Consider the following 12,508-nt stretch of genomic DNA (forward strand, 5'->3'; position numbering starts at 1 on the left):
AGTTAGCGTCCAGCACGCCCTTCTCGTTTTGCTCTCTGCACTCGCTACGCTGCGTGTTGCAGCGGTATTGCCGCTATGGGAAGTTTCAGCACAAACTGCCCTTAGGCCCCCTGCGCACGAATCACTGTCAAAATAGGAACGACGACGACAAAAGAGCAGCTTTTATATATGGACATCTCACTAAATTTGCCATCTAAGTGTCTTGCCTGCAGTCGAGCACGCGCAGATAAAGTGGCCTCCTCATTTCTTATACAAATGCAGCTTTTTCTTCATTTTTTTTATTGAGATGAGGATAACTGGCGGAGCCATAGTCACCGTATGCTAGCGGCGGCTATTCTTCTTCACTTAGTTACATAAGTGAAAGATAAAAGTAAGAACTAGCAAAGAAGAATGCATTGGTCCTTGCAATAGCTAAGTAGTTAAATAAATACGCAAGAAAGTTTAGCACGTAATAAGGGGAAACTAGAGGTCTTGTGGGAAAGGAGGAACACGAGTACGTGTAACCAATGTCATCATTGCACGAACAGCGGCAGAAAACGTTTCTTGGTGTAGCGAAACAGAAAATTGGCAAGGTCTCTTACACTCGGCTTAGCTCAGCCGAATGACCGGAAGCGGTCTTTCTTAGACGAGGATAGTATACCCGCCTGCTATGCTCCTCCGGGTCGTGGGTTTCCGGGAACTGGAAGGCACAGCAGTGGTAAGGGTAGGTGAGGTGAGCCACCCTTATAAACCGGAAGTGGTAGACAGAGGGGAACTCGCGCAGCGCTGGGGCGTCACGGAGCTCGAGCACTTCAAGGGACTCCAGTCCACGGGTGGGCAGTTTCGTAAGGCTCGTCTCGGAAAGGTCTCTGTGAAAAAGAAAGCGGGACACAGCAGAGACAGTGAGTGCGTCGCTGCGGATACGTTGAAGTCCCACACGACTCCGGTGCCACACTTCTATAAAAAAAAAAGCACGTTTTTATCTTCGTTGTGATGTCGTTTTGTTGCGGGGTTCCACTCCTTGAAAAAATTGGCCGGCATTTTCACCTTCCGAGGTTTGTACTTTTATTCTGCTCTTCTTAACGTTTATCCAGTAGGGCAGTGCCAGGAAAAAAAGAAATAAATGAAAGCAAAGCAAAAGTATCTGTGCCACCACGGTACTCGATATCTTAAATCGGGAAAAGAAAATGACGAAGGAGATCGATTGCGTATTGTGATGGCTGCTGTGGAATTGAAGTTAACAAGTGAGAACTCAGTTCGACTCAGTTGAGCAAACACAGATTCCACCGACAGAATCAAGTACATCCTGTAAGGAAATACTGCGGTTATTATTAATATTACGAAAGTAAAACAAAATCTAACTTTTGTGCGCCGCATTAACTAACACTAAATGCAAGAAGGAGGCATGCGTAAATCGGCAGAAATATTTTTCTAGCCTACCTCCCAAGTTTCAAACCGTTGAAAGAAACTTCTGGGGCCTAATTGGGACTGTCATTGGTCAGCCACCTTCGCTAATAATATGTGTAACACCACGAATTGTGGGCACATATGCTCTTACAAAAACTTTTGGCGTAAGGACTTTTTTATGGATAACAAACCTGGACAATTAGACGATGTGGCGGCGATAATATTCCTAGACATAGTAATAGTCCAAGATACACTGAAATATACAAACAGAAAAGATAAAGACAGGATGAGGATTAACATGTGCATACTATGCTGAATCACGACGCATACGCGCATAATGAGTTTCGAACAAGTATATATATATATATATATATATATATATATATATATATATATATATATATATATATATATATATATATATATATATATATATATATATATATATATATATATATATATATATATACCCGCCGTGGTTGCTCAGTGGCTATGGTGTTGGGCTGCTGAGCACGAGGTCGCGGGATCGAATCCCGGCCACGGCGGCCGCATTTCGATGGGGGCGAAATGCGAAAACACCCGTGTGCTTAGATTTAGGTGCACGTTAAAGAACCCCAGGTGGTCAAAATTTCCGGAGTCCTCCACTACGGCGTGCCTCATAATCAGAAAGGGGTTTTGGCACGTAAAACCCCAAATATATATATATATATATATATATATATATATATATATATATATATATATATATATATATATATATATATATATATATATATATATATATATATATATATGCTTGTTCGGAACTCATTATGCGCGTGTATATATATATATAATGTGCAGGGTGGTCCCAGTTAACTTTAGCTAGAGTTTAAAAATGTGCGACTGCCACGTAGCTGCACAGAACCAAGGTAATGTTGTTTGCCGTCGCTTGGAGATACTCAAATTATTTTTTTTTCATTCCATCTAATTAGATAATTAGTTTAAATAATCAACTACTCAAATATTATATTTAGATAAAAAGTGGCAATGAGTGCTCCTATGGCAGCCACAAGAGTATGTTCTTCATCGAACCTACGATTGCGCAAGACACGCTTCACCCACCCCTATTCTTAAACGATAACTACAAATAGAAATACACAATTGATCCGCACCAACATTTTACACTCATGTAACCGGTAATATACGAGGCCGCGGTGGGGTCCAAGATGAACACGCATACAGATGAGGAAATATACACAGGACATAATACGTACATAGGAACGCTACAGCAAAAACCGGGTTTCATCACACAATGCGCACAAAGGTGAGTGTAATACACATAGACAACAAGCACACACAAATACGAAAGATAGAAGTGGGTCTTGTTTATATAAATGTATCCAATGCGGCAGCCCTCCAGTACATGTTTAATATTCCTGTTTCTTCAAATAAAGGTTCAAGTGCATTCAGTGTCTTTTGCTGTGCTGTATTTCACACGTCATAGCCAAGGGCAGAGCAGTTATATGAGTGTAAAATGTTGGTGCGGATCGATTGTGTATTTCTATTTGTAGTTATCGTTTACGAATAGGGGTGGGTGAAGCGTGTCTTGCGCAATCGTAGGTTCGATGAAGAACACACTCTTGTGGTTGCCATAGGAGCAAGATGGAGATGACGCCTGCTTTATGCGGCATAAAAATGTTTTGTCTAGGCTGTTTCAAGTCTACCGTGGTCGATCAATTAATGTCTTGGTACTTCTTGAAAAGTGTAAATCCAACTGGTTTACCCCATAAGGGTCCACTTCGTAAAGGATCGATTCCTTAGTAATTTCTATAAAGCAGGTGGACGTACACAATTTGTTATCTACTACTATTAATATACGTCACGTATGCATCAGTGATTACAGTATGATGTGAAATTGAGCATCTTTATGGACCGGTTACGCGAGCGAGCCCGCTAATTACTTGAAGTATGAAGAAAATTAGAGAGTCTTAGAGGAACCATGCAGAAAAAGTAACTACGCCATTGCTTCCTCTAGCTTGCTCAGTGCGTCTGTCAAGTGAAAGATAAGTTCCACAATTTCACACGTCATTCGATCGTCAGTTCCATTTCGAAGAAACGACTGTATACATTGTAAGCCGGCTTTGAATCGCAGAGGGCTGCCCATTTATAGGACTCTCTGTATTGCTCACGCGAAGCGCACGCCTTACGCTGACGAATATTGAAAAGCTTCCCGATATACCGCACGCTTGTTCGTCGTCTTTTGTATTTGGCCTGCGCGCTCACGATCAGTCAAAAAGCGTGTCTGGTCGTTCTAAGGGTGACCCACGTTCATGTCTGTATTCATGCTCTTACAAAGCACACTGCTTCAAACATGGCTTGCTACTTTTATGTAACCGAAGACGATGGAGTAGTTATACCATTTAGGTAGCATAGAGAGAGTGAGAGAGAGAGAAAAAAAAATAAGAAAGGCGGTAAGATTAACTAGGCTTAGTCCAGTTTGATGGCCTAGACGATGGGAGGGGAAAGGGAATGAAAGAGCGAGGGAGAGAGATTAGTCCAGATCTGTGGCCATCACCCGCGGTGTAATATATAGTCTCTAGGTATGGATAGCGCGCATTGCAGGAAGGGCTGATAAAACAGGGCGTCGAGATGGCTCTCCCATTATGGGTCTGCCACGTGAAAGGGGCAATGCTTTTCTATGGTAATGACCACTGTTTTGACGTCGTTTTCTGCACGCTCTTGTCTTGCGCAACGAATGAAATGGCATGACTATGCTTTTTGTCAGAACTTCGTCGATTGCGCGCGCGTTCGTGCGACATCACTGATCACTGAAAGGATTCTATTCTAGGAGCTACTAAAAAGACGTGCTTTTTGGGGCGCTATTCAAGCGCATCCCACGAGCAACCATTAACACCGAGGCACTGCCACAGCAGAAATGGTGGCGCCGGTCCTGCGTGCGATAAGCGAGCGGACTACGTCCATTGCTACGCCCGCCAGTTGCCATGGCGACAAGACCTTTTTCCTTTCTTTGTGCCTTTCGGTGGTACGTTGCGCCGATTTTTCGCCGGATGGCGCTGTGATCATTGGTCTGTTTAAGGGAAGTGTGACGAGACATTGTTTGGACACCGCGGCATCTGTCGCGACGTGTCCACACCTAAAGAGTATATAGCGGGTGCACCAAATGATTTAAAATCACATGTGACAGATAGCACAACTCGAATACTTGAACTAAATTAATCGATGAGACGAGCAGTACTTCTACGAAAAATCAAAATGCTTAATTGAAGAATTAACATAATTACATTAATTCAGTTCTTAATTAATTACGTCGCGATGCATATTGCAATTTACGAATTGTAGCCTGCGAGTTCGCAAGGCGTATCAAGTTGAGGGGAATTCTCACGGTGGCACCAGTTTCGGAATAGTAATTTTCCAAGTGTGCGACGAAACACACTAGCGTTCCAATTACTTTTGTGCTTCAATGCATTAGACAGCGCCTTCCTTAAAAAATGGAAGAACAGTGCATTTTTACCGCAAGTCTGACGGCGCATATCTCGAAACCGGTACCATGCTCAGAATTCGTTCCAAATCCACATGCATTGCAAACTAACTACCTATAATTCGTAAATTGCAATATCTGCTATGGACAACTACAAACTGATTGGACTAGAGGCAGTTCTCTGAGGCGTAGATACTCCAACCGTGGCCACGTCCGTCACTAGCACCCAAAAAGCGGTTCGTGCACTAGTACAGTACTTGAAGTGCAATGGTTTGATGGACTGCTTATACTGTGACTGTGGATCCCTCCCTCGCACATGCACTCATTGCTCACTCACTTCCTCTTTTCCTCTTTCTATTCCCCCTTTCCTTTACCTCCAGTGTAGGGTAGGAAAGCGGATGCATGTCTGTTTGACCTCCCTGTCTTTCCTCTCTTTGATGTCTTTCTCTCTCTCTATGCTACGAATTGATCAGTATAGACATAATTATTGCAATTTCGTTAATTTTCCAATTACCCATTTGGTTGCGCGGGAAAGTAATGCCCGCCTCGACGAGTAATTTCGTTCAAGGCTTAGAATTGTGCTATCTGCCACAGGTGATATATATATATATATATATATATATATATATATATATATATATATATATATATATATATATATATATATATATATATATATGACAGCAAGGACAGCATAGTGGAAATTATCTGCAGTTCTGAATTGAATAAATTGAATGATAAGTAAATAGGGGTATATATATATATATATATATATATATATATATATATATATATATCCCCTATTTATTTATCATTCAATTTATTCAATTAAGAACTGCAGATAATTTCCACTATGCTGTCCTTGGTGTCATTGTTTGTTGGCTTCTTATGATATAAGACTAGCAAAAATCGGGCCCCTTCGTTTACTTTCTTCTCGTTCATTACGTAGCGATAGCAGGGGTCTCGAATCCGGCAGCTTTGATGCCTTTAGGTAGCAAGTGTTGGTTTATTGACCAGTTGTCTTCACCCAAACAAAGTTCATGTAGACGTGACGCCTGCGGCAGACAGGACGTTCCACATTCGCCGCCAAAGCAGTGAGCGGTGGCACTGGCTAACACTTCCATGGCTACTTCGACACCCTTCGGAAAAATTACACCCTTTCAGTCGTATCTTGCCACACAAGAATAATTGGCATCTGTCTTGTCCGAATTTCCTTCCTTTAACGGTGCGAGCCTGGTACTTAAAAGTTGCGAACGGCATGCGCGTTATCAGCACGACAGATCATTCTCGAAAGGGAAGTAGCGAGTGCAGCGTTTTAAAGAAAGGAAACGCAAGAAAAACAGATGGCAATTATCGTTGCGTGGCAAGATACGATCCAAAGTGTCGTACATTTGTTTAAGAGGGCAGTAGATAAACATGAATACCCCAGAAAGCGGATGGGAAAACGGCACCGCGGCAGCTCGATTGGTGAGTGCATCGTACGCGTAATGCGAATGCGTGGGCTCGCGCGCGCGCGCACTCACACACACACGTACACGCACGCACACACGTACACACACACGCACACACGCACACACACACGCACGGGTGTACATTTAAGAGTGTAGAAGCTCTGCTACAGCACATGAAGGCATAGTGTAAGACACACACACACACACACACACACACACACACACACACACACACACACACACACACACACACACACACACACACACACACACACACACACACACACACACACACACACACACACACATATATTATATATATACGTGTGTGTGTGTGTGTGTGTGTGTGTGTGTGCGTGTGTGTGTCTTACACTACGCCTTCATGTGCTGTAGCAGAGCTCGTACACTCTTAAATGTACACCCTTTGGGTCGTATCTTGCACACAACAATAATCGTCATCTGTCTTGCTTGCGTTTCCTTTCTTGAAAACGCTGCGCTCGCTACTTTCCAGTCGAGAATGCTCTGTTGTGCTGATAACGCGCACGCCGTTCGTGACTTGGAAGTACCGGGCTCGCAGCGTTAAAGAAATGAAACGCAAGCAAGACAGATGACGATTATTGTTGTGTGGCAAATATACACCGTAAAGGGTGCAACTGTTTTTAGAGTGTATGGCTTCTCCGCTGATGAGCTGCGACTCCAGGCTCCCAGGACTATTGCTTCTGTAAAATCGTGGAGTCTCCTCAAGACACACTGGCGAGTTTGGCGGGAAGAGTTGCACACGAGGTGATTGATGGTCTTGTCACATCTGCACTTAGCGAACATGGATGATTCAGTCATTCCAGTGTGATAAAGCTGTACGAGTTAGCGAAAGCTACTCCGACTGGCAGCCGACGCACAGTCTAAAACAAAATTACACCCTTTGGGCCATATCTTTCCAAACAACAATAATCGTCATGTGTCTTGTCCGCATTTCCTTTCTTTAACGTGCGAGCGCGGTACTTCCCAGTCACGAACGGCATGCGCGTTATTCACATGACATAGCATTCTCGAAGGAAAGTAGCGAGCGGAGCGTTTTCAAGAAAGGAAACGCAAGCAAGACAGATGATTATTTTTGTGTGGCAAGGTACGACCCAAAGGGTGTACATTTGCTTATGAGTTCAGCAGTGTTGCACCACATCGTGAAAGATATGTTGGTAGCCACATTATTAATTAAAAATAGAGGCTGTGTAAACGGCGGTTGGTGTTCTGCGGAGCATTCCATCGACTCAACGTGATATCACGTGCGAAATGGTGAAGGTCTCTTGCAGCGTCCCCTCTTGATGATGGTATAAGGAGTGTCGGCGCTCCAACGTGGGCACATCAGGCGGCGTCATCGGCAAAGTGGTTACCAAAAATGCCATGCTGTCCCGTCAGCCAATGAAAGATTGTATCATGCCCTCTATCAGCAACGCAATGGCAAATATTGGTGGTTTGGGACACCCATTGGTCGTATTTTACCCGTCTTAGACTTCGCAGGCTTTGGAGGACAGCCTTAAAGTAGCAGAATAGTGCCCATTTGCAAGATGTTTTACAAAAGATATTTTCCACATCGCCGCAACGAGCGGCGATTTGATGCCCCAACAAAGGCACCCGTCGAATTTCACGAGACCCAACCATTCGTGTAAATATGGATGGAGTCAGCGTATGAAGTACGTGAAATCTCCAATGGGATCTGTTTTATCGCCGCAGATGACAGCCTATATATCCTTCTTTGCAGGGAAAGAAGGTACCCTAGGATAGGATAGGATAGGATAGGAATAAACTTTATTTGTCCAACGGTTATTGATGTTGGTGCCCGGGGCTAGGCTGCCAGGGGTCCATCGCCTGAGGAAAATATTTCGAGATCCTCGGCAGTGGCTCTGGCCCGCTGGACGGCCCACTCCTGGTCTTCAGGTGCCTCGCTGAGGAGGGTGGCTTGCCATCTCTCAGTGAGGCGCCCCGCTTCAGAGGGTTCTGCTGTTGTATTCCCCCTTCCTCCTTGTCCTTGTTCCACGTGGCGTTGGCATTCCCAAAGCACATGGGCCATACGGCCCGTTCGTGCTCGCACCACGGGCAGCCGGGGGGTGCGGCGCGGGCCACAGGCGGTGCAGGTGGTAGGTGTTGGCGAAAGTGCCCGTCTGCAACCGTCTCAGGTCTACCGCCTGGGGCCTGTCTAGGCGCCCGTGGGGTTGTGGATATTTTCTTCGTTCTTCCCTATAATGACCAAGCACCTCTCTGTACGTTGCCGGAAACTCCTTGACATCGCAGTCGGCGTCCGCGTGATCCCCATCTCCGTCCGCCGCGATTTGTGTTGTATTGGTAACGACAGCGGCCGCGCCAGACGGGGTGGCCGCCGCCGTCGCCGTCACTCCTCCGTTGGGGTCCCGCACAACAACGGCAGCGGCTGCCTTCTGGGTGACCGCGTCGCGGCGGGTAAGCTGCCTCGCGACGAGGTGGGCGCGCTCGTTGTGGTTGGGTGGAGTGTCGGTGCGTCTTCGGCCGTTAGCATTGTTGGTGTCATTATTGACGTGGCTGTTGTTGTTACTGTCAAGCTACCCGACGTGCGCGGGGAACCACTTGAGGGACTTGTTTGTAATCGTGCCGGATCCGAAGTCCCCGGCCCGGGCGTTTAGCATGCGCGCCACATCCGCGGACACCCAACCTTTGGTGTAGTTCCGAATCGCTGATTTGGAGTCGCTGATGATCAGGTTATCCTCCGCACCTCCGTGGAGTACCGCGAGGGCTATGGCCATCTCTTCCGCTGCTTCGGCCGACGGCAGCCTCGCTGATGCCGTGACTCGGATCGTTCCCTTTGTATCTACGACTGTCATGGAGAAGGCGGGCGCCGCCGCCGTGGGCCGGCCGTGTCGATGTTGCCGTTGTTGCTGCTGCCGTTTTTGTCGTAGTAGCAGTAGTGATGGTGGTGCCGGTAACTGCGGTTCGTCTCGCACATTCCCTTGTAGCGGCGGTGGTGGTCGACGTTCCTCGTCACCATCAGAGTCACCGACTGGCCGGGGGTACCTGGCTGCATCGACGAAGTCCTGGACGTCTTCTTGTCTTCCATGCTTCTCGAGGATTGCTACCGCCCTGCGTATACGTCTTTGCACGTCATGCACCGGGTGCATATTCTTCGGCATGTTTTCCGTCTGTATGGTGTCCCTGACTTCCGGTAGCAGTGATTCCTTCAGTCCACGCGCCTCGTAAAATCGAATCCCGAGCAAGTCGAGGATTCGTCTTCCCGTTACGGTGCTCGACAGCCTCTCCATCTACGCAATTCTCTGAGCCTCGGCGATCTCCTCGAGCGTGTTGTGTACGCCCAACTCGAGGAGCCTGTGGGTTGGCGTGTACTGGGGTACTCCCAGGGCGGTCTTGAACGCCCTGCGGATCGCCACGTTCAGCTTGTCGGTTTCGCTCCTGTTCCAGTCGGCGTACGCGGCGACGTACGCTATGTGGCTCAGCGCGTACGCCTGTATCAGCCTCGTAACGTTGTGTTCCTTTATTCCTTTCCTCTTGTTGGCGACCCGCCGCACGAGGTGTGTGGCGGCGGCCACTTTCTTCTGCAGTCGGGCAACCAGCTCGCGGTTGGCACCGTTCTCTTCCAGCCACAGGACGAGCACTCGCAACTTGGACACCGTCGGTATTCGGGTCCCCTCCCTCGTCGTGACGTGGACGCCCAAACGACGGGCGTCTAGCATGGCCTGCGGAAGGGGTCCTTTCTTGCGTGGCCTGTGGAGCAGTATGTCCGACTTTTCGGGTGAGCAGACAAGTCCCGTGTCTTCGAGGTGCCGCTCCACCTCTCGGACGGCCCGCTGCAGTCGGTCTTGCATTTCGCCGACGCTCGTGTTCTCCGTCGTCCACACCGTCACGTCATCTGCGTATATCGTATGATTGATGCCCTCTATCGCGTCAAGACGCTCCGGCAGGCCGATCAGGACGAGGTTGAAAAGCATGGGGGAGAGTACGGAGCCCTGCGGCGTTCCCGCACCACCCATTCGGACCGTTCGTGGCGGGGCCCCGTCGATCTTGACTGTCGCCTCGCACCCATTCAAGAAGCTGCTGACATATCGGTGGAACCTCGCCCAGAGATCGAGTCGGCTGATCTTGTCCAGTATGGCCATGTGCTTCACAGTGTCGAAGGCGCTCTTGAGGTCTAGCCCGAGTAGGGCGCGCACGTGCGTGCTCAGAGCGTTCACGACCTGTTCCTTGATCTGCAGCATGGCGTCCTGCGTTGAAAGTCCCTTCCGGAAACCGATGATGTGGGGGCCGAAGGCGTCCTGCTTCTCGAGCAGCGTCGTCACCCTGTTAAGGCAGGCATGCTCCATCACCTTCCCGACGCAGGACGTGAGGGAGATCGGCCTCATGTTTCGGACCTCCAGCGGTTTGCCCGGCTTTGGTATCAGTATAACGTCCGTGGTCTTCCACTCTTGCGGAATTCGGCCCTCCATCCAGCACGCTTTGATGTACTCGCAGAGCTTCTCGATGGCGTCGTCGTTCAGGTTCCTCAGGATTTTGTTGGTGATCCTGTCAGGACCGGGCGCCGAGTTGGTCTTCAGTAGCTGGAGGACCGTTCTAATTTCCTGCACGGAAAAGTCCGCGTCCAGCTTCTCGTTGGGAGCCCCGCGGTACTCTGGGTGACTCCGCCCTTCCGGGCGTGGGAGGTGCGTCCGCACGATCTCTTCCGCGAAGGCCTCAGGGTCGTCCTTGTACTTGTGTCGCAGCTTGGCCATCTCTGTACGGGTCGCCGTTCTGGTGCTTGCCGGGTCGAGCAGGTGCCTGAGAATCTTCCAGGTGCGTCAAGCGCTCATGTTCCCGTTCATCATGTCGCACAGCTCCTGCCATTCTTGCTCGCACAGGTGGGCGCAATGCCTCTTGATCTCCCGGTTGATTTCGGCGATCTTCTTTCGTATCTTCCTATTGAGTTTTTGCCTACTCGCTCTCCGTTGCATGGATTTCTTGGCCGCAACAGAATGTGCCAGCCGGCTGTCCACTCTGGACGGTTGGGGAGCGCCGTCGTCTACGGCTCCGCGGGATCTGTCTGCCTCTTCTTTGGGTGGTTCTTGTCGCCAATCCGTCCATTCGATCTCCTCGGTGGCTTTCTCTGCGTCCGCGAGTAGTACTCTGCACCATTCGCTGATGTCTTCGATCGGGCCCTCCTTCTTGTCTTGCTCTCTATTTTTCCGGAATCTGTCCCAGTCTACGATTCTCGCCTTTCGGCAGACGTCCTCCTCGCTTTCATCCTCTCCCACGGTCACGCACAGGATCCTGTGGTCACTCCCCAGGTCCTCGAAGGAGTTCGACCAAGTGACCACGCCCGCGCCTGACCAGACGGAGAGGTCGGGGGATGTGTCGCGGCATACTCCCTGTCCGATCCTGGTGTGCGAAGCAGGTTCGTTGAGTACAGTCAGGCCGAGCTCGTCCATCAGTCCGGCTAGCCTCTTCCCTTTCGGCGAGTCGGCTCCGTATCCCCATTGCGTGTGCGGCGCATTGACGTCTCCGCATATCAGCAAGGGACTGGAGGCGGCCTTGGCCGTCGCTTCGCGAAAGGGGGCGTCGAAAGTGTGAGTGCGGTATCTTTGCGAGGGGGAGCTATATACATTGAGCACGAAAAGGCCGGTTTTCCTACTTCCAATACTCGGCACGACTTCGATCAGTACATGGTCTATGTCGACTCTTCGTGGAGCACGAGTTAAGGCCGTCCCGCGCTTAACCAGGGTGCACACCCTGATGTCCCTCCCCATGGATTCGTAGGGGGGACCGCACGGCACATAACCCGGGAGCTGGGCCCGGTCGAAAGGTTCTTACAAGGCAATCACGACAGGAAGTTTGTTATTGGCAAGCGTTTTCATGTATTGCACCATCGTTGCTTTCTTGTTTTTGAAGCCCCTGCAATTCCACTGTCTGTTGTCGGACTTGCGGTACACAGCCATGATTATTATGCAGAGGTGTTGGGGGGACACAACTGTCCGTGCGTCCCTCCTGCCCCGGCGCAGGTGGTGTTGGCGTTGGTGTCGCTGGCGAGGATGGCCGGTGCGCTTACCGCTTGTGACGATGGTACCCAGGCCCTTCCAGGCAGGTGGTGGTGATGTTGCTGTTGCTTCAGCAGCATCGTCCCGTGTTCCAGATCTTCGATTCGCTTATTCATGGCCGCGAGTTGGGTGTTAACCGCTGAGTA

The 12,508-nt window shown here is 49.1% G+C and overlaps 1 protein-coding gene across 1 annotated transcript in view; it reads right to left on the reverse strand.

The window, feature by feature from the left end:
- Lgr1 (Leucine-rich repeat-containing G protein-coupled receptor 1) overlaps nucleotides 1-11,063 on the reverse strand; it is a 49,133-nt gene extending 38,070 nt beyond the window's left edge. The window contains exons 1-2 of the mRNA XM_075677837.1: nucleotides 10,789-11,063; nucleotides 582-848 (exon numbers count right to left, since the gene is read on the reverse strand). Coding sequence (XP_075533952.1) covers nucleotides 582-848; nucleotides 10,789-11,063 — 542 coding nt within the window. The remainder of the gene's footprint in view (nucleotides 1-581; nucleotides 849-10,788) is intronic.
- Nucleotides 11,064-12,508: the final 1,445 nt, after the last annotated feature.

This window comes from Dermacentor variabilis, chromosome 1 (assembly GCF_050947875.1).
Source record: "Dermacentor variabilis isolate Ectoservices chromosome 1, ASM5094787v1, whole genome shotgun sequence".
NCBI classification, from domain to species: domain Eukaryota; kingdom Metazoa; phylum Arthropoda; class Arachnida; order Ixodida; family Ixodidae; genus Dermacentor; species Dermacentor variabilis.